Raw genomic sequence first — 24523 nt, forward strand, 5'->3', positions numbered from 1 at the left:
GCGAATTTCAAATTTGATTTTAGACTATTTAAACTATAGATTTAGACACCATTATCCGATTAATTAGTAAAGTATAGTGCTATAGTAAGTAATTGATAAGTTAATTATTCGTAATAAAAAATTCGAAATCGTTACTCAAATCTCAACGACACCCAAATTAACGTTTTTTTGTCGAGAAGATTGTTATCGTCAACCTTCTCTTGCGATGTATCGAATGCACTTGACAGACCTCTCCGATTGTGAATAACGTGTGCTTACATAATACGTATACAAATATCAGTTTTTGGTCTAAGTTTAGCATCCATATTCCAAGATTTCACCTACTGTTTTTTTTTTTTTATTTAAAAGTTGTTTTTCTTGTTGTGTTTTAGTGTATACTTTGAACAAAACGTGAACTACGAATTCAATAATAATTATCGACTTTTTGTTAATATATTGTATTGTATGTTATAACTTGTAATTTAATAATATATTGAATATTCATCTTTGTATCGAGTGAACAACATTTTGATTTCTCTGTGACGTGTCCTAGCAGTACATTATATTATTATATTACAAAGTGGTAGATGAATGATGAATTTTTTCATATCTTGTAACATATGACAGCAGTTCTCAGTTCTCATTATATAGTATATTATATATACATATTACATATATTGTTGTTTTATTAGTGTTGAATATTATTTCATAAATTAAATCAATTTATACAATATAAAAAACCTTGAACAAATTTTTATTAAAAATATGCGCTGTGTGAGATAATTCTCTGAACGGTTGCACGTGTCATAAAAATGAACGTCATCGTTCGCTCGAAAATGATATTGCTGTCGTTTGAAAAATAATTAAATAAATAAATAATAATAAAAACAATGATGAAAATAAAAGTGAAAATAGATACGAGTGAAAATTCATTTTGAAATGAAACCCGACTGACCTATAATTTCTGACAGACGTTTTCTACTTTCAGTAGGAATTGGATCCGAAATCAATACATCTAAATGATAGAAGGTATTGAGAAGTATAGAGTTGTAGATCTCAAATGTTGTATTACAATTTACAACATTACGTAGTGTATTATGCAACTATTACTTACAATGTGCGTATTAATAAATACTTTTTAGAATTTTGTTTATTTTGAAATATTTTATATAAGAATTTGAATGTGAATGAAAAATAAATTTAACACGAAAACGATAATTTAATAATTAAGTGTAAAAGTAAATATATTACACTTTTTAGTTTTTTTGTACAAAATACAAGGAAACAATAGAAAATATAACATATTAATTGTATTTTTAAGATTTTATGGTAAATTTTACAATAATTACGATACAAAATATATTTTATCTAACACTATATTATACTAATACTCACAATGTTATTTTTTGTAAATTTAAATTTGTATTTTAATATTTCTGGAAAAACCATTAAAATATTTTAAATAAGTTATATATTTTATTTTTACCGAAATATTTTAATAAAATTATACATTGTATACAATATACATAGTATATTTTCTTTGAATACATTCAAAGTTTTCATAATCGATGTGTTCAGTTTTATTGTACAGTTAAAAATGCATTGAATGTAATAATTTTTCATGGTAATGGTGGACAAATAATATTATTCAACATAAACAATCGAAAACTTTTAAAAACTTTTGTTTCTAATGTATTTGTGATAGTTAATTATTTATAGCTTACATGTATTAATCTTTCAAGTATAATTAATGATACCATTAATTATTATAATTGATACTTAAAATATATACAAATTGTAAAAGTTTATATTTTTATCAACATACAATTAATTTAAAATGAATTGTTGATTTCTTTTACAAGAAAGTTGTAAAATTATTTTTTTTTTAAACGTCTTATTATTTATTTATCAATTTATTATTAGTGGCAATCATGCAATAATTAGGCAATTCTTGAGAAGTGTAGGTCATGATTTCGTATTGATTTTGATTGATAAATTTTAATATTTTTTGTGTGCTACCAAAAGCTTAAAATTAAAGTACAGCAAACTTGTCTCCAAATGCTATTTATACTACCCGGGTATATACCCATATAAATAATAATACATAAAATACAAATGGGACTATATTTACATCATAAGTATTATAGATATATCATTTTATATATTATTATTTATTATACAGCTATTAATTATACCTACCTATAGTTTAGTAATGTGAATAATAATTAATGACCCATAGTTAAATACAAATGTAGAACAAAGTGTTCCAAGGTTTCCGGTCTCAGAAATGTCATAGCTGTAATCACCCACTTTTTTATTTATTATGTTGTGTTTAGAAATTTTTAACGTACTTAAAAGGTGATTCGGTACCCTTGTTCTCACAATTATAAATTTATTATAATTTATAACAATTGAAAAGGAGCTCTCGAGTCTCGATCAGCTAAGGTTTCATTATCTTAGTTATATGTCAAATGTTTGATGAAACAGCCGTCGTATTTTAAAAATGTACTTATAGTTATTTGTTTTTATTGATGATTTCTTCCCTCATAACAATTGGCGAGCAAATTAATCGAATAGATCGATGTATATATTATTAGTGTTCAAAGTTTTAAGCTGTACCTATGCATAATGTGTACAATGTTTTTTTACAAACCTTTTTAGTTTTGATTATTAAAAAATAATAGTAAATATATCGTATGATGTTAAAATTTTTTAAGGTTGTCTTTATATTTTTTATAAAAAAAAATAGCTCTATTGATGACCAATCGACGTACATGATGGTTTCTAAAAAACATCTACACATCGACAGTAAAAGATAATAGGCAAAGGAACCTTATAGTTTTTATTTATTTTAAAAGGGCGTTTTACAGTATCCTACTAAGATTGATAGCAAAGGACGCGGAAAAACATCACATCACATAATGTCACTTTTATCAGTAAAGAATTTACAGGCTGTGATAAATGTGATGGACAATTTTAGAAATATAGAGAAAAACTCTTTAAATATTGATCTTTGAACTTATAATGATTGTTAGCGTTCGTAAAAATAAAACCATCCTATATAAAATGGGGCAAATAGGGTTAGAGTGATTATAATATACATTTTTTTCTGGTAGATTTTCTAAGTTTTATTTCAATGTATCGTTAAATTATCTAGTTGACATACTTAACGGATGTTTTGTACATTTATTTAGTCTATATTATATAAGTACTACATGTATAATAGGTAGCATTTTATACATAAAATACAATATTTTTATATTAAGTGGTATTTTAAGTGTGATTTTAAAAATGTGTATCAATAATTGATTGTATTAGTTCATATTTTATGTTGAAGGAATAAAAAATGTAAATATATAGTTATTAAATGAGAGTATTATGCAAAAAAAAAATGTTTATAAGTTTTAAATAAAAACTTGTTGTATATAATACGTCACAAAATATTATTAATTAAACACAAACTAGATAATTTTCTTGAAGTAAATTTTATTACTATTTATCATACATCATATTTTATAAGGTTGTATTGCAGCTATTTTAATCTATAAATTACATTTATCTAATTGACATAACATTGTAACAGTAATTTTGTCCTAAATACAAACTATATCGATTTTCATTGTAGGTAGGTACTTTTTTTTATGTCAATATTTAATCGAGTATTGAGTATTGTTCACATGGCGGACTAGGATTTTAAATTGAATCTGATTTATGACAGAAAGCGTATAATATAATAGTGTGTATATAATATATTTTCTCATCACTAGATTTTACAATGATAATATTTCCCTCTAGCTGAAGGGGTAATTTTGTGGTATCTCTTCGGCCGTGTGCTTTTCGATTTATTTTTGTATGTTTGAGATCTGGCCACGGGACCGTTATAGTGTGATCATATTTTTCATTTCATCTTTTTACCGTTTTAAACATTGGGTCAAAATAGTCATCGATCATACCATAAATATAAATGTTGCATACATAACTTATACATGAATAAAAGAAACCGTTTGTCATTTTCAGCGTACATTCTAAAGTAAAAACATAAAACGTTTATGCAAACTAATTTTTAGAATAATATCTTTCATTTTTATATTCATCATTCGTTTAATAAATTATATAGTATTTAAGAATTTGCATACTTCTTAAGAAATTATAAATACAGTTTGCATAGTTAATATGGTTTAAAAATGTACGTGCCTAATAGGTGTTATGTATATCAAGTGTTGATGTTCACATGATTTTATAATTTATTTATGGTACTTGGTGACGTATTCATAATACATTATATTGTATACCATTCATTAATCAAAAATCAATTTCGGAAAAAAAATGAATTTTAAAGTTTTTAATACTCTTGCAGTTATTAAAAGTTTATATAATATGATCTTGACGCTTAATAATAGTATGGATGTATAGTGTATATTGTGTATAACTATAGATAATGTATAATAAACTGCGCAAGCAATAATAATAAATATTGCACTGTGTGCACTTTTCATGTCAATTTATCGTAAAAGCTGATAAAGCGACCGACTCACTTTTCCGAATACGGTTAGGTGTCGTTCCCGCCGCACTCTCACTATCGCGGTATCGGCGTTTTTCCAGAAAAGTTATTAATGGGTCGTAAAAACTGCGTCCATAGGATTATATTATCGCGTCGTCTTGATGAAGGTCGGTATACATGCGATTTAAAAAATGGTAATAATACTTAATGCGTGTGCAATGTATATGCACATTACGTATAATATAGTTATATGCATGGATAGCTACACATATAAAGTGTTAACTTAGTGGGAGAAAATGGACTTGGCTCTTAATTGCTTCATGGTGTGTATGTTTAGTTACACCCTCCAATCCATTGGAATTACGATAGACGACTCGCCTATATATAGTAAATATATCGTTGGCGATAAGGTATTATATGACAAGTGCCAAAGAATCTCTTACACTCCAGCTTAGAGTCTTATGTAGGGTAGTGTAAGTGTTTGAATTGTTCGTTTTTATTTTCCGTAAATACCGGGATTTTAAATTGACTTTGTAACTTAAGTGTCTTGTTTATTATATTGCCTACACCAACCTAAACCGGTCAGCCGCCTCATGTATAATATAGTTATAAAATCTATTTTATTTATTTTCCAAATGTTTGATGTATGTGTATTGTGTACATATTATGGCAGATACTGTTCATCTTAACAATTTGGTATTAAACATGGACATTTTTAATTTGTTTGATATACAATAATACGAATGAAGAGTTATAATACGCGTCTACGCTGTAGCCTGTTGATCGAACACAAATAAATTATATTTTATAGATATTAAATTAATAATTTTCGTATAATAAACATGTAAATATTCATATAGGTACAAACAACCTCCGAATTGAGCCTAATGTTCATGGTAATCCATTTTATTCTGTCAATAATTGTTAGTAATCATAATATATATTACTACTGCGACATCATAATATATATGTGATAAATACATTTAAAAAATTATTCATTAGTATTAAACTTTTTCTACAAATATTAATTACCTAGTCATATAGTTTAGTTATACATTTATACTAACTCATGTTTATTAAGGACTCATTTAATTACGGTAGTTATGATTTATTGTATATTTTATTTTTATTAACTAAGTATCATGTATGTTATTATTTTAATACATATTTTACTATAGTTCTTACCATAAAAAATATAAAAACATAAATTTGTATGTACCTATACATACTTACACAGTTACTTGCTAGTAAATTGAAAAATCTTCTAATTTATTTTTTAGAATAATATAATTTATATGATAATGATATAGTTTTTAATTAAATGTATTCATAATTGGTTTTATGAATTAAGAATCTACACTTTACTACTGTTAGTTTATTTTATCTATAAAAGTTTTTAATAGTTATTTAAAAATGTATTATGCTTTTATTAATTTTATGTTATGATGTTATAATATGTGGGCAGTGGGCACTTTAGAAGATACTTGCTTTTTAAAATTTAAGTTATTTATATAGTATTATATCATTTATTAAAATTAAAAAAAAAACTAAAAAAACAGATAGAAAAACTTGAATTTAAACTAATTATCTTCCAAGTAATTTTCTAATTTAATAAAAAAATTAACGAAATTGGGTAGCTACTTAAAGAAATATATTAAAATATTATAATTTGTAAAACAAATAATATTACAATTTGATCCATGTTCTTGAACAATGAAATATAATGTTTGATACTCTGACATGACATTTTTCAGACAAATATAGCAATAAACTGATTTTCCAAGCGTTAGGTTAATTTAGTGTTTTATAGTTTATTTTCAGTAGGTAAACGAACTTGATTCATTAATTTTATGTTGCATGCACATAAAATTAAAAAATAATATTATATTTTGTCAAAAAAAAAAAAAATATGTATTAATAAAGGAAAAACAAACATTAATTAGAGTATATTTTTTTGTTTTGTATTCTTACAGACGTTTCGTCATGGTTTTCCGTACCAGCCGACTGCTCTTGCGTTTGACCCCATACAACGATTGTTGGCCATTGGTACTAAAAATGGATCTTTACGAATGTATCCTTTACACGAACAATTTAATAAATATTTATAATTTAGACTGTGATATTCATTTTATATTGTAGAAAAATGCAAGCTAATAAGGTAAGTGTATCTAATACCTACTAGTATGTTTTTTATTTATTTACTCGTTTAATATAAACGTCGGTTTTGGTGAAACGAAATTTAATACCAATGAAAAATGAATCCCGTCGGTTGTTTTAATATGTTATAGATAGGCCTACTTTTATGTTTCCAAGTCCATTAATCATTGAATCTTTATAGGGTAGGTCGCATTAGGAAAATAATTTATAACTGTGTGCCCCTTTTCTCTTCATTAGATCCTGTTTACGGGCATCATACAGTAGAATGACTGGGTCATGATGTACTGCAATAGTAATTACAGACTTTGGGTAGATGATAAATATTTAATAGGGAAGGAATCGCCAGTCTTAACAAAACAGCTATATATTTATTATGTACAAGAGATGAGTAGTTACCAGAGTAAAAATGATGTGCGCGTTTTCATAAACTATGAAAGCAATATTCGGTCTAAAGTTTAGATCGTGTATTAAAAGTTATTTCATCGGTTCGAGGTTAAATTCTAGAAAAACAAGTTGTGTTCAAATATTCGTTTGCATAAACTTAATGTGATTTCTCATCCGAAAACGCTTTTTTGACAGCCTGGTTACGACGATTTTTAAATTTCGCATAGCAACGAAGTGTTACTTTATGCAGAACAATATTGTTTGGTAGTTATATTCTCATTAGTGTTTAGCTTTTAGATTAGCATATTATTTAGATTGATGGTATTTTATGGAAATATATTGTCTGTCTTTACTATAATCATAGACGTTGATGGAAATGGAAAAACTTTAAAACTATAGAATCACAATGATTTGTTTATATACATATATAATTCAGAACAAAATAATAATTCATGAAATACTTATATTAATTGGTAATAATTTTAATACAATATTTCCATTAAAAAATTGAGAATATAAAAAATATGTATGAATAGGTAAATTTTTTATAATTGTATATTAAAAAAAAATATCCTTTATAATAAAAATGTATAATATTACTATGATACATGTACAATATATTATATTTTTGCTAATAATTATGCTTAAGAGTATAAATTTTAAAATATGTAAGATAATTTACGCATTTATTCAATATATAAAATCCATAACACATTCTGATCATAAACCTTATCATTAACTCAATAATTACCTTCATACTGTTTTTTTTTAAAATTTATATAATTATATGTATATATTTTATACAGTTAATGTAGGTTACATTACATAAGCATGCCATGTGCGGGATTCAAAGATTTATGAACAAAGGTTTTTCCAATCTCTCAATTCAAATAACCATACCACACCACTCTTTAGAACAGATCGACCGGGTTCTTTATCATGGGTTGTAAAACGTAAAAAGTAACAACCAACTGCTATTAATCTGAGTTACTTTACATACCCATCTTTCACATTTCAGAGAAAAATATATATACCACGATGAAAAAAACTTTGTATTTGGCAATTTGTTTCGTAAAAAAATCCTATCGGACTAGACGGCGCCGATTTTGTACAATACGTATACGTACGAGTACTTCTGTTTTTCTATGTCACTTTAATTTACAACAAAAACCATTTCTCATTTTCCTTTGTTTAATAGATGTTATATATATTGAAAGGATTTTGTTCATACTAAAAAATTCAGGCGGGATAATCGGTATAAAATGATTATACTTGCAATCCATTCAAAATATTATAAGTTTTACTAAATATTTTGATTAAAATTGAATAACATTGTAGGTATACATTATTATGCGAAATATAATATATGATAATGTTTATTCATGTATTTAAACAAATTATATATTTGAAGTATTTAAACCCTTTACATTATATTACTTATTGTACATATTTATTCATGAAATCCTAAAAAATGTATTTATTATCAAACAAAAATAAATTGTTTTATTTGAAATCATACAGAAAGTTTAATTTTAAGACTAAAGTTGTTTTTATGTAGTTTGTTCGAGGAGGAACAAAACTTACTTGTTTGACAGTTAGCAAACATCTTAAAGTTATTAAATTAAAATGTCTTGTGTGATGTTAAAAACATTTGTTTTAGAAATATAAGTTAAATATAGTTAAAAAATATACATTGGACATGTCGAAAAAACAGTAGAGAATTGTATGGAATTGTATATAATGGTTTGGTTAATAATAATTAATAAAACTTATTTATTTTGTGTACATGTTTTGAATCTGTTATAACTTATAATCTGCATAATATTATTGTTGATCAATAAACAAAAATAATTTGGTATTTTAAAATAAATAGCCATATTTAATTATTTATTCGTGGTAATATTGGTTTTAACTTGTTACAAACATTATATAATTAGTTTTGCAATATTTTTTTGTCTGATTAGGGATGTATATTATATATACATATGAGGAGCAAAAAAAGTGTATACTAGTCTCTCTGTCTTACGGCCGTCGATTGTGCTGTCTATTTTGTTTAGCTTTAGACTAATTAGTCGTACTTTCGGCGTAACTATAAATTTAATAATTCGATATATTATATTTAAAAATTACTTTCATGTATTATTTAGTATATTATAGCGCTATATTTTTAATTTTTAGGTAATATTAGCATAGCAAATATTTTTAATTTTTAAGTAGTAAAAATGACAAATTTTTTTGAGTTTTTGGTAGGTAATGTTTATTAAATTATATAGTATGCAAAAATATTAATGATATTTACTTTAGTTTGCTAAAAACATTTCGTTTAAAACTTTATTGGAGAAATTACAAATAAAATATTTTATTTGAAATCAGTATGTTGTACCAAAATGACGTTTTTTGTTAAAATTTAATCAAATGTTCATCTATCGACTGAACACTTTGTCATTTGATTTTTGACAAGTTCTATTTGAATTTAGGTTTAATGGTTAGTTTTTAGCTCAAAAAGAATAATTGAATGATTGAATAAATGGACAGAATTGGCTTGTTGTCAAATCGACAGTTAAATTCATTAATAATATTCATCTATTGTTCCGATGAAATATATACATTTTTTATAACTAAAAAATGATCGATTTTGCACATTCACATACATTGCATAAGTGGAAATAGATTATTGATTTGACTCTGACCATCGCTTAATTTTAAGCACGATATCCCTTTTTTCAAAATCAAATTGAAAATTTCCATAATAGATCTAATATGAAATAAAATTTTAAAATTTTAAAAAATAGTAACCAAGTTTTTTATAGATATGACATAAATTGTACTAAAAAATCTAAATATTATTTTAATCGTATTGCGAAATTATAATCAATAATAATTTTAATTATTAACAATGCAGTTTACTAATAAGACATATAACAGACGTATAATAGATACTATACACTTGGTAACGATTGTTTTGATCTTTCTAAGATTTTTTGATAAAAATAAAATATATAAATATTTATTAAAAATAAAGAAACATAATTTTTTGGAAAAAAACATCATTGGTTGAATTGCAACAGTCATTTATTCATTTGTATACAACATATGCTAAGCTGACAGTAAAGTTGTTTTTATCGTGTGAAATAAGAATGAATATATTATGTCAGAATATTTTTCTCTTTACTCTTAGATAGCTCACAGTTATCTGAATTTTAAATCAAATTTAAATGCGCTTTTCTGCGTAGATTACACCCTAAAACCCGTGTCACGTGAAATTACGACAAATTCTTTACATTTAATACAAGATAAATGTATTTGGATACCATTAGTATAGCACATATCACTTGCAAGTCTTTATGCGTATCATTTATATCCTAAATTATACATTATGTAATGATTTTGTTGATAAAACGTTATTTTAAAATATTTGAAAACAAAATTGTTTCAATATTTTATTATTTTTATGTTATATATTATATACTTGTTCATGCCCAGAATATGTTCTTGAATTTATTTTTCAAAATAAAACAATTATAATATATTGAGGTTATAATTTTAAAATTATTTTATTATAACTGGATTTTCAGTAGGATTCTAATTATATGATTAGTATTTTGTTAATTGAAAATATTTATTAGTAGATTAATTGTTTTAATATATTTTATATTTGAGACTTTAATAATTATTTTTTTAAAGTTTATTTTGCGATGGATGATTGATGTTTTGATATTTTACTAGACATATCGATTTTTTCATTAATGATGAATACCATGAATAATTTAATTAAACTTTTAAAGCATTACTTAAATGTATTAATAATTATAAAAATAATCTGGGTATATATGTATTTTATCGTTTAATGGATTGACTTTTTAATATTTTACTTATGCTTGCATACTTGTTAGTCTATACATAGTCTGTCAATATTTATAAACAATTTCGTCTTTTTGATTTTTTTTTTTTACCAAATGTTATTTTTAAGTGTTTAACTTAATAATATTTTGACGAGGTATTGAAGTATTTTTTTGTGAATTTGTTCGTTTGTAAATGTATTCAAGTTTAAAAAAAGTGTAAACATTTTGAGTTGAGACATTCATATGTTTCGTGTGAAAAATAATAAGCGAACCAGACTTAGTTTTAATTTCCTGTTGTACTTTAAAATTATAAATTACGGAAACGCATTGGCCGGATAGTATAAGTTTTTAGTTAGACTTTCTAAAGCTAATCTCATTGATCACAATGATCTCTGTCCAAACTTTAGTTATTTTGACTTATGTACATTAGTTTTGACCAATACAATTTTATCGAACTTTCTAAAGAAAAATTAATCAAATGGATACAATTAAAAGTTATATAATAAATTATTGTACATTAAAAAAAATATGAATTAAGGTATTCTTTTTTACTGTTATAAATCTTCTCTTGTTAGAATATTATTATGTATTATAGAAAAAATATTTTCACAAATAAAGGAAAGTAGTTTTAAAATCGACCTATAACTTATAAGTACATTGTTGCATAGAAATTTTTCTTTTTTTGTAACACCACGGGACTTTAAATTTTTGATTCGAAAATATTTGGAATCATATACATTTTTAAATAACATTTTGATATTGAATTTAATGATTATTATTTTTTTTATTGTAAATATAACTTTACATTATTCTTATTTATTTGAGCATACATTTATATTTACGACTATTAAAGTTATTATATGATATATTTAATTTATTAAAATAATAATTCCACGAATGAGTTTTTTTTTGTTAATTCTTGATAATCAATATTACGATAAGTTATTTGGGGGTTTTAAGATAAGTAATCCCTTGGAATATTTGAACACCAAATCAATATTTTAATGGAATTAAAACTATAGACTAAAGTGAATACTATACAGCTGCTGTATAGTGTACGTTGTAGACATAACAGAGATAAATTGTGTAGAATGACTTAATAGTTTAATGTATAACTAACAACATGTAAATTTTTTAGAAAAATATAAAACAAAAACTTTCGAGGGTTTATAGGACCAAATAAAATTATATGATTTTAATGTTAATATTTTTTTAAGTTATAAATGCATTTTAGTGAACTTGCATACTAGTTAAAACATGTAACTAATAAATAAATAATAGTTTTTTTTTTTTTTATCAAATTGTAGATAAATTAAATAGAGTTAATATTATTTATATATATTTTTTTTATATGAATCATATCTAGAAATAGTATTATTATTGTACCATGGTTATGTGTCATGAATATTCGAGTATATTACAGGGTTGTCTGAGAATTCAGATATCTTTATTTATATGCTTTTTATGTGATTGAGATGTCTATATACGTGTGTAAAATGTTTCTTTCAATCTGAGAGATGACTTTGGAATATTTTACAATCAAAATAATAAATATTCTCATGTACATTGTAGGTCATCGACAAGAGACCGGTATTCTGTTTTTTTTTTCATACTAGAAACGAATCGAAAAATCTCTATTGCAGGATTATTTTTTACCTTGTATATTTTCACATAAATTTATATCATGGATTCTATTCATCTTTTACAATTTAATTTTCGTGCAAAGAAATGTCCAATTTCGTATTATAGTATACATTTAACAGAAAAATATATTAACATTAGATTGTTATTACCCACATAGCTACATAATACATATAGTAGTATGCATTGTATTCTATAATACGATTACAAAACAAAAATATTACCTAGTGAATATAGTTATTAAATTATTAAAGCAAACAATAATTTAAATACTTATGTAAATTAATACAATTAAATAGAAATTTCAATTATTAAATATGATCAAATAATATATGTTATGGTATGATTAAGATATAGTTCCGAAAAGATTTTTAATTAAATACTGTTGTATTATGATTTATAACATAATATTTTATTTTTACAATTCTTAGCATTGTTGAGTTGTTTTTTAAACAACATTTTGTGTTTCATAATTTAATGTTCCATGTTTATTGTGTTTATAATATTATTTATTTTAATTATTTTAAATTTATTTTGGTAAAATATATTATTATGTAATTTTTTAAGCTTATATTTCCTTATTTTTGGAACGTATTTGTTCTCACTTAGTTTACGATGAAAACTTAACTCGTTATTAATTACCAAGTTTTAATCTTTGATTTTACAAAATATATTATTTAAAATTATATGATTAATATTATGGAATTAATATTTCCGGTATGGTTTTAACGTATAAAACGGAAATTAAATCTGAATCCAACTTATTTTCATGTTTATTTTTAAATTTAACTTTCTGTACCTATATATAATAAGAGTATAAGAAAAAATCAAAGAAAATGTATTAGTATTTTGATAAAAATGAGAGACTTAGGGTCTTAGTTCCTGCAATTTTTTAGCTATAGATCCTTTTTTAAGAAATAGTTTTATGTGGAGATCTAAGAAATATTTTATATTGTTTTATTTACATAAGACGAAGTGGAACTGAATACGAGAGTAATAATAATAATATATTTATTAATAAATGAAAAAATTATATTAAAGGAACGGGAGAAAATATTATTTATAATTCTTATTGACATTAAAATAAAACGTAACATGTCTAATATGAATAATGCGCTTGCTTTTTGCGACTAAGCTTGTCAATTTCTATTGTCATAGAAATCAAATGAAGACGCATATCGTCTTTTGTGTGATATTTGGTTTTAGTTATCTACTCGAAAGAACCGTTTTATAAAGATGCAAAGTACTAATAGGCAACAAAATCAATTTAGATTTTGAATTTAATATTCAAAGATCTTCTCTTAGATGAGCCCAAACTTCAGAAATAGGCATGCTTTTAAATTGGAATCATTGGATAATTATGTTATACTTTCTCATCGGGATTTTAATATCGTTTGTACACGTATCGGTAATTTATAACATTTTTATTGACATCTTCAAATTAATTAAAATATTAAATGTGTATGGCAAAACGACAAGAGCCCTTGAGAAACAACTGCGGAGCACAATTTGGGAGCAGCTGACTTAGACCGCTTACCAGCTAATAGGTACTTACATACTATATTCATATAAATATTATAGTTATTAGGAAATCTCTTTTCAATGACAATAACACAAGTTGGTAGTTACTTAAATCACATGTAGTGATTATATATTATGATTTTTAGGGCTTTAATATACCTTAATATTTACCTTGTCCCATAATAAACATAATATGTGAGTACTAAACTTGAAACTGTTGATTATGAAATTAAAATTAAACTCAAAAAATAAGATATCAAGTATCGTGACACTTTATGTTTAGAGTTAAAAGTAAAACACATATGGTTCTATATTAAAAAAAATAATAACTTATTATTTAATTGAATATAATGAATGAATAATTTTTTTGTTTATTTTCAAACTAAATATATCATTATAATATATTGTTAATTATCATATTATATTATATTCAATATAATATTGTTAAGCCCATAAGAAAATATAAAAATATAAAATAAAAATAATAAATATATTTAGTATCTATGTGTATTTCAAACTATAGTTTATTGCATACATGTAAGATATTTATTGGGAAGTTTAGGTTTAAATTAACAATTAATAAATTATAAATGCTGCAAGAATACGGCGATAATATGAATATTCATTAGGTAGTTATCTATGTTTATAAATTTAATTTGATTATTGTTTATAACACTATTTTTTTACTTATATTCTCTACTGTATTATGTATTTTAATTATGGTTTATTATTATCATATTTAGAATTAAATTATGCGTATACAGCAATCATACTTGTTCACTTTAACGATCTCAGAAGTATTCAGTTTTTAGGTAAACGACATTTGCATAATGTTCCTGTTAGGATACTGTGCTCTTACTATGTATACAGAAATGACTGAAGTTCACAGGTGTATTTTAATTTAAATACGGGGGGGGGGGTTTAAAGGATGTGTGAGACAGTGTTTGAATACCATTACCACGTAGCTTAAAATCAACAAATTATCTTAAAAAAATCGTAAAAACTAAGTTTATAAAAATGAAAAATATAATGAAATCATATTTGAATTAAATAATAAAATGTACCTACCCACTCAGCAATTTGTGTATCACAGAGTAGTACTCACTTATCTATCTTTTTTTTTTATATTTTTTTATTCATATTTAACTTCATATAATATTATTTATTTTGTTTCACGAAAAACGTACGATTGGTAAAATTAGAACTTATTTTTATATACAAACAAAAATAATTCATAACAAATTTAATATAATTTGGTATAGATGTACTATAAAAAATACCGTTGAGAGGATTTTTTCTGATAAAATTCATACTAGATGTTAATGTGGAAATAAGATCGTGATTTATTAAACTGATCTCTCACGTCTAAAATAGTATTAAGAATAAGTAGAGTGTTATTTACGTTGCATTCAAGTTGCAAGAGATGATAGGCTATATTCTAAAGTAGAAAGTGAGAAAGAGCTTATATTTACGGGATTATTATACTTGGGCAAAACACCCGGGGGTTATGTTATAAATTTCAAGACTGAGAGAATCAAGTATAGTAGTAGTTGAAGTTGTAATTGTTGTTGTGCTCGCTGTAGAGTTTAATTATTATGATTCACCTAGTCGTTCTGAGTTCACAAAACTTTTCAAATACTGCTGGACAGGAGTTATAAGATCATTAAAGGTCATGCGTTACCGACAAAATTATTTTTTTGTATCAAATTTAAATAAAACCCCTTATATTAGGTATATAATATGTTAAACAAATAGAAAAAAACATTCAAATTTTTGCATCTTATAATATATAGGACATAGGTATACGAAATATAAACAAGTATTTTTAAATTTTAGTTTTGCATATTTAACGTTACTGAATCTTTATAAAATTGGGTATTAATTTGACAGATTTTGACTTTTTACAAATTTGTAAATATTTTTTTGCTATCAGTTAAAATGATTTATTGATTATGATTTTTATTTGTTAGATAATTAAGAAAATAATTATATATATACATTTATATTATTTGATTCATAGTACATTTTTAAATTCTGATACTTAAGTTATAAATTTATTCATAAAAAAAAAAATTTCAATATCTAGGATAAACATTATTCTATCCAAAAAGGTACATATTTTATTTTTAAGAAAAATATTTATTTTAATTTTAATAAAATGCATTAATTAAGAAAAATGATTGAATTTTCATTGAAGTTCTTTAAATAAAATACGAGAAACCACTCATTCAAAAAAAAAAAAAAATTCAATTTTGATATAATATGTACGTATTATTAATTTTATAATAATGTGGTTTTCACATTTTTCAAATATTAATGTTTATTGAAATTTTTTTATTTCTTTTAATGATAATTTTTTATATACGTTTTAATATTTATAATATAATGTTTAAATTTAAATGCATATAATGTATGAAAAAAATACATATATTAGCTAATATGAAAAAGTTCTTACCTTCTAAAGTTTATTTAACAACTTTACTTTAAAGCTGTATTTCTTGAGACATGCCCATTATCAAAATGGACATGAAATCTCAATCTCGAAAGAAAGCGAAAAAAATTGTATTCCTTAAAGTTATTAGATAAAGGAAAGGCGTAAGACAAAAATTAAAAGATAAAGGTACATTCATCAGTGTCAGTATGTGGTAAATGCGCAAAAAACTGTCATACTCACAAAACCTATTACAAGTGATACACCAACACGCGATAGGGACCTTGCGACAGAAGGGAAAAAAACGTAGGAGAAAAAGAAAGGATAACATCGCCTCCGGAGTGTTGTACAAGGAATTTTTTACGGCCCTTTTGTTCTGTTAAGCCTTAATAGTAAACAATAGACGGAATTCAGGTCACAGATTTGATCCAACGTTCATAACTTCATGGTAGTGACTTTTTATGATGTACCTACCTATATATTTTAGTGTCGGCATTGTAACACGATTGGGCATTAGAGGATTCTTCTAAAATTTATTTTTACATCGTATATTGTATATAGTTTTCAGTATACATATATATTTTAACTAAAACTTAAAACCAAAATATTTTAATATTTTACTAGTGTACTTTAGTTTAAATATTATATGCTTACTATTTCCTTTACACAAACAAAGAAACTAAAATACACAAACTGTATAACAGTTTTAAGATTTAAGTATTTTTATTTTATAATTGTTTATTTATTCATTAAATGATATTACCTCTTAAACGACGGATTTTAATTGGATAGATATTTATTGTACATTTTCACAATGGGTGTGGAGAAACCATCCAAACGGATGATTTAATGTATCTATTGAATTAACCTTTCTTTGAAAATCAATCATCTGTCCAGGTTCTTAATAATTAATAGTATCGTTTATCTGACACAAAATATACAGACCTATAATTTATTTTTCACATGTATAAGTTTTGAGATAAAATATTAAAGATTATTTACAGGTTATTATGCATATAAAATCGACATTAATCAGTCTAGTATTTGTTATAATATTTTTTCTTACCTTTATTATTAGTTATTATGTATTTTTTTTATGATTACTATTATTTAAAGAAATACTTCTCGGCTATTGGGTTATTTGTGTAAACATTATTTGTATTATAATATTTTCATTATTTACAATTTTGCGTCGATGTTAAAATTTATATTTTAGGTTCTTAAATTAGTTTTCCTGAATTTTCTCCATCGAAGAATATTATTATACTCATATTGTGTATAACCTATAAAATATAAACAATTTATATTATGCCCGTTTTAAATTAAGATAACTACTTTTTATTAAAATAAAAACTTCAATACTCTCATTCAAACCTAATCCACCCACTTTACTTATGAAGAAAATATGGATCGCTAGGGTTTTTCTATGTTGCGTGTTATATAAAAGACAGTAGGTACTTTTATATAGCGTATACCCGCCATAATTTATAGTATTAAATTATTTTGTTTATCCATTAGTATATTTTCTATTTCTTTATATACGTAAATTATATACTACACAATAAAGTTAGTAATACATATCTATGTTATATTTTACGTACAAGTAAAACAATATTTTAAAATTAAATAAATTGAAAAAAGTTTTAAATAAATAAATAATGCATTCATAATTTGTCATGGAGAGGCCACAATATATACAAAAATTCTGACAATATTTTCACGATGATTTATCACGCACTATTATTCATCTAGTGAATGGTCGCATTTTAACATTCAAAAACATTCAATACAACTTTGTAGTATTTCAAATGTATAATATCACACTTCAAACTATTATCAGTCGTTATGTTTTCATCATTTCGGGTATATTTTCCATTTTTGAACGCACTGCATTCGTATTAGTTATTGTTTAGTAACGTCATTACGGGCTTTAACATAAATTATGTGATATAGTATTATAGTATACATAAAAAAAAAAACTAATGGAAATCAAATTGTTGCACAAAGTTAATTTTAATGTTGGAAATGGATGTTGGAAATGGACTAGAATTTTTAAGATGGCTCTAAAGGTTTAATTTGAGCCAAATCAAATAATTTTGGTTTTCATCTCATTCTGATAGTTTTTTAGGGAGACTCCATAAAAAGTCACGGGTAATGTAAACACCCAAGTCATTAGCATATAATATATATTGTTTTACGATAATAATAATAAAAGTCGAGTTGTTGTAAAGAACTTCGGAAAATTTGATTTAGTCACGAAATCCTGTCGTCCTACTTACATTTCCGAAAACCAAGTGTCATGCTGGAATGATACTGCAGATAATACATAAAGAGATGTTGCGATCGTGGATAGAGATAATGTAAACATTTCCGGGAAAATATTATTTTTTTGACGCTCGTCTGGAATACTCGACAATCACGTGTCTGCGGCGCGATATATTGTCTCTCAGTGTGATGGTTATAATATCTGTTATACCTCTGTTTTTCTTTTAAATCATAATAGTGTACACCGCTTTTCCCGCTGCATATTATGTCTGAAATAATGATAACATTGTTTTTACTATTTTTGAGCTTACGTTTTTAGTATTAATAGTATCCTTGCGTATACCTACTAACAATTGGTTCCATATCGGCACGTTTCCGAAACATACCCGTGACTGCACATTTTAGTGCATTAAATTTCAGGAAATAGGCTTAGGGTTGGACACGTGGGGCACCTGTCACTCTGCTAGTCGGTATGTGTATGTGTGCGCGCGCGCGCTGATAGGTCGGTTGGACTGTCACTTAACCACTGTCAGTTAATAGGTATATTTCCTATACCCCTGTTGTCTAATACATTACACTATATACCGTATGTGTATTAGTGATTTATGTTACTATTATTGCGGTCTGTCGATATTGAATCAGTTGTTCCCCTATATTATTGAATCGTCTATATAATAGACGAATACTCAGTAATGAAAATAAATGCATGTTTTAACATAATATTTTTTTTTATAAATTTAAAAAAAAATTTTATTTACACATAGCCATATTACTTATATAGACACGTTGCACGTATAGATACATATTATACACTCGTGATTCTCCGTCATTGTCTTCGGCCGCCGAAAAATCCACTCGCCCCGCCCGGCTTGTGACCTAAAACATGGAAACTAGAGAAATCAATACTCGAGGGGAAAACAGAAAAATGTGTAATGTAGTCCCTCTGCTAAATAAACGGCTCGCGGTGAATTCGTTGAGGTGTAAGTCCATGTATCGGATATAACACATGTGGTTACCAATTGTGCCCTGTGGTTATAATCGTTATTATTATTATTACCGTTATTATTATGTCATTGGTACCATATTTAAACAGTAGTCTATGAAAATAGATATAGGTATTCTCAATGAAAAACTGGACTCCAACCGTATTTGTTGGTATTCCTGTATAATTACCTGTCATAGAAATTTACGGTTTTATTAATGCTTTTCCTTCGCTAGAAAATAACTTGAAATCGGCTTTTGTTTAAATAACAACTTTTTTTAATTTCTCATGTAGCTCCAAAAAATCGTTTAATTTATCACTTTCTTTTTCTCAAGAAAGAACATTTAGTTATTGTCATGAAAATTAAAATAAGGATTACTTACTGAGCAATATTTTTAGAAACTATTCGTCAAATGTAATTCACGATGTATTACGTTTTTGTTTGGAAATATCGAAATTATTTTCAAATAAATTACAGCTGTTAACTATGATAGTTAACTAAAATTTATAAAAATATTATCAATCGTTTTATTGCTTGCACATTTTTCTAATTTTTTTTTTTTATAAATAATATAAAGTTATTATTTTAGTTTAAAGTACTCATCTTTATAAGTACATTTTTATTTTAAAATTAATTTAATAATCAAAATATTTTTTTACCTATTAAACCGTATGATATGAATATTTCTTAAATTAAAAAAAATATGTCTCACAAAATATTTTAACTATTAACATTCAAAGTAGGACCCATTAAACATCTCAACTTGAAATGATTAATTGTAGATTACTCTTTCAGTTTGACTACTATATTAATCAACGAAACCACATTAACAGTAAATAGTTAAACAGTATCAGAGTTATTGCTATCACCTCTTTGCGCCAGCGCGGTGGAAAACCATTTCTCAAAAACGTCGGTTTCTGGAAGTTCATTGTGTTGCTCGTGACAGAAGTTTCCCGCACTCATTAATGGATAACATTATTTCATATTATTTATTATACACTGTCGTGAGTTCCTGAATAGTGTTGGTGGTCCCCCAAAACTGTCAGTTGAATAAATTTGTGCATTTCCTACGTATTTTCGGACATTCCTATCATATACGGATGAGAGAATGGTGTGGCGAAGGGGTTGATCATGTTGACAGCTCGAATTGGTTGAACGTGATGAAGATAAATTCTAAGAGATTGTCATCAGAGTTTCCCTTTATTATAGGGTTTGGTGGTGTACTAGTATTCGTAACAGGATTTTAGTAATTTTTTCTTTTATAAACTTTTTCAGTCAAAATTTGTTCTTATATTGAATGAGCTAGTAACTTATTAATGTGTTTTATCATCTGATAAATTTATAATTTTAATGAAATAAAACTTGTCGTATACATTTCATAAGCAATGAATAATAAATTATTTTGATTTTCTGACGTGAAAGTAATAATAATAAAAAAAATATAACGTGTATTACAAATGACTTGAGATATATATTTAATATAACTGATATACTTTATTACGATTTAACGGTAAAAACATACATGTAACAGTTTAAACTGGAGTACAATATATATTTGGAGAACTTCTTATTTTTTTCTATTTAAGACAACAATTAATTTTATGTTTTAAAATGAATCAAATTTAACTAATTGCTGCGATTTTTCTATAATAGTTTTAACAATGTGGTTTTTATAACATTTTCTCTTATTTTTAAGTTCACTTATAAGTAATTATTAAACAGTAAAATATATTCCAAAGTTCGAATGATTTATCATCTTATTGATTGAGAATAACAACACATAACACTATCTATAGATAATTCTTTAAAATGATTATTAGTTTTTAACACGATGTAATCGATAACAATTTATGATAAAATGTTTTGAAAACTATCTAGCCAATTTGTTTTTTTTACTGATATAGCCTCGTAAATAATTAACATAATTGTCTCTGATGGCACATTTCTAGGGAAATTTTTTGACCCTATACTCAAATAATTCCTACATTTTTAAAGAATCGTTTTTATTTTTTTTTTCACTATTAACAGAACTATAGTATTGTTTTTCTGAGTTTATAGATCATTTTTAAAAAAAACAGACAATCTTGAAATATTAGTCGAACGGGCTTAGTATTGTTTTCTGTTAGTAATTTATTATAATATAAAACTTGTGAGTAAAAAACTTAACACACTTATTTTTGGTTAGTTTAGAATTTGGTTTTGATTGCTTATTTATTATAATGGAAATGATTAATGAAACTAAGATTATCTAGTATATGAATAATTTTAATAATAAATGATAGTTAAATAAATAATTGCTACATAATATGATTTATATTGAGAATAAAGATAAAGATCATAGCCCTTTTATTCTCAGTAGAGTTAGTATTTACGTATTTTAAAACAATATAGCTTTAAGTTCATATTGCTGTCCCTCAATTTCACTTACGACTTACCACAACCGTGTGCACCTAAATCGAATAAGTTGTTGTTAGTCGTAGCTTTGGCGATATTCCATAGTGTCTCCATTTTGTATAGAAGAGCTTAGGTTCCCTAGAATTCCATGGTCTCTCTCGTATTCTGGCAAGAGCAACAGCAGCGTATTATATTTATAATAGACACATAATACATATGTTCACACTTTAATAGTAAAAGTTTCAGCTTCAATGGCATATTTCAAAAAAACATTGATAATTCTACAAGTTATTACTTGTATGTATACATTACACAATAAGTACTATTTAATACGTTTATGCATAATATAACATATTTTAGAAGGTAGTGTTACCGAGAATATAGTCTTTGCATATATATTATAAATGCTTAATACTATTGTGTGTGGACACATTTGATATTATATGGGTTTTAGACGTCCATGTATGGCCAGAATTTGCGTATATTTAGCTCCCTTTATTATAGATCCCATTGTGTACTTGTGTGTTAATTGAGTTATATTAATGAGGGATGAATTATACACCTCTCCACTCCACCATCGCACACACATAGGTTAAACCTAATAATAATGATTGAATATTTCTATGAATATGCTACACTGTATAAGCCTCTGCAAACTCTCCGATCGGGCATCACTAAATTAAGTTTAATTTAATACATGAACTTATGACAGTATATGTTCACCTGCTGTAGCTTTTCGATGACGTACGAATATTTCAATAGATATATTATAATTCTGTAAGAAAGCTTATATATAATAGGTAATTAGTACACATAATAACGGCCTTAGACTCACAGTGTAGATATATATGATTCGCTAAAATGTTCAATAATATATATTCATTAATAAGAATGTATGTATACGTATACATTTGGATGCGTGTGAGTGAGTGTGTATTGTGTTTACTTCTAAATTTATTGTATGATTTCATTTTGGATAAAGAATTTTAATCACTTTTCTAAAAATTAACATTATAATATTATACTATTGTGGTTCATTTTGAATGAGAAAAATATTAGAACTGGTCTACGTTCAATTTTATTGAGTTAGAGAGTTTGAGAGAAGTGTATAATTAGCCGAGTGTCAAGGATAATCTAATCACTGATGTAGTAAACTATATATTTTGAAGATATCTTTATTTTGTAGATTTTCCCGCGTAGAGCTTGCATATAATATGAACATTGAGTATGCATATGCATTATTCATGTTTTTTATATTGTGTAATTATTTATAATTATCTTAACACTAATTAAAGTATGTATGTATTTTTTTTTTTAATTTTAAAGTTGAAATTGGGTTTTGTTAGTAGTACCATTGATTATAACAAAAATACTAACAAAAACAATAAGTGAAATGTAAACAAAGTAAATTATAATAATTTTCGACCAATGTGTAAACTATACTATAGGTGCTTAAAAATATTTTATAGATTTGATACATAATATTTTTTTAAGATGTTATGAAGTCCTGTGGCTTGTGAAAATAAAATAATGAATTACGATATGATTTAACGAGTATAAAATGATTTTGTTATTAAATTTTGGTATTAGACGGCGCATAGAATAGGCAATCTCGGTGATCGTATGTGTAGGTATACATCATTCAGCAATTTCGGAGTTAGTACTTAGTAGGTCTACATTCTTGGAAGGGAACTTTTATTATTATTTTCATTATTATTTTACTATTAACCAAATATTTAAAATATTTTAATAGATTTATAGTATAAAATTTCATTGTTTTATAATGTATTTTATTAAATTATTTTAAAATATGTTACACATTATATTTTTATTCACATGAACTTTCGTATTTTCATGTCGTAGCCCGTAGATACATAACATAATATGATTAATATAAACGAATTTATATCAAACTGATTGATAATTAATATGTGAATGAATTAATTTTTGATTTATGACTGTTTACAATTTTTTTTTTTTTAATTATAGTAAAACATTACGAATTATTGTTTGAAATTTAATGAAATATATTTAATTTATATTAAAGTTAATACCTATTAATATAAATAATATACGTTTTATAAATGTCATTAAACGCATTATATTGTACAAGAATAGTTACAGACTTTTATTATTCAATTTAATAACTGTTAAGTTCGTCAAACATTATAAAAATAATAGAGTTTATAAAAGTTCTTTTGATTTCATATAGTGGTATAAATTTATTCGTTAAGTATATTTATTAAATAAAAATAATAGGTAGTGTTTCTTATGGCTATCGTTTAAACATATGTTTATATCCGTTCAACTTTATAAAAATTAAAGTTTTTAATATAATTGAAGAACCATTGATGTTATAAAACATATATATGAAGATAATATCATTTTTCAAAGATAACGCTTTTTTCAGATTTTCTTTACATTT

At 24.9% G+C, this 24523-nt stretch overlaps 1 protein-coding gene across 5 annotated transcripts in view; it reads left to right on the forward strand.

Moving 5' to 3' along the window:
* The window catches only part of LOC114131356 (syntaxin-binding protein 5), a 126263-nt gene that overhangs the window by 23675 nt on the left and 78065 nt on the right, over positions 1–24523 (forward strand). For all 5 annotated transcript variants that reach the window (XM_027996551.2, XM_027996559.2, XM_050202778.1 and 2 more), the window contains exon 2: positions 6454–6551. In XM_027996551.2, the coding sequence (XP_027852352.2) occupies positions 6454–6551 (98 nt within the window). The remainder of the gene's footprint in view (positions 1–6453; positions 6552–24523) is intronic.

The sequence above is a fragment of the Aphis gossypii genome, chromosome 3 (genome assembly GCF_020184175.1).
Source record: "Aphis gossypii isolate Hap1 chromosome 3, ASM2018417v2, whole genome shotgun sequence".
NCBI classification, from domain to species: Eukaryota; Metazoa; Arthropoda; class Insecta; order Hemiptera; family Aphididae; genus Aphis; species Aphis gossypii.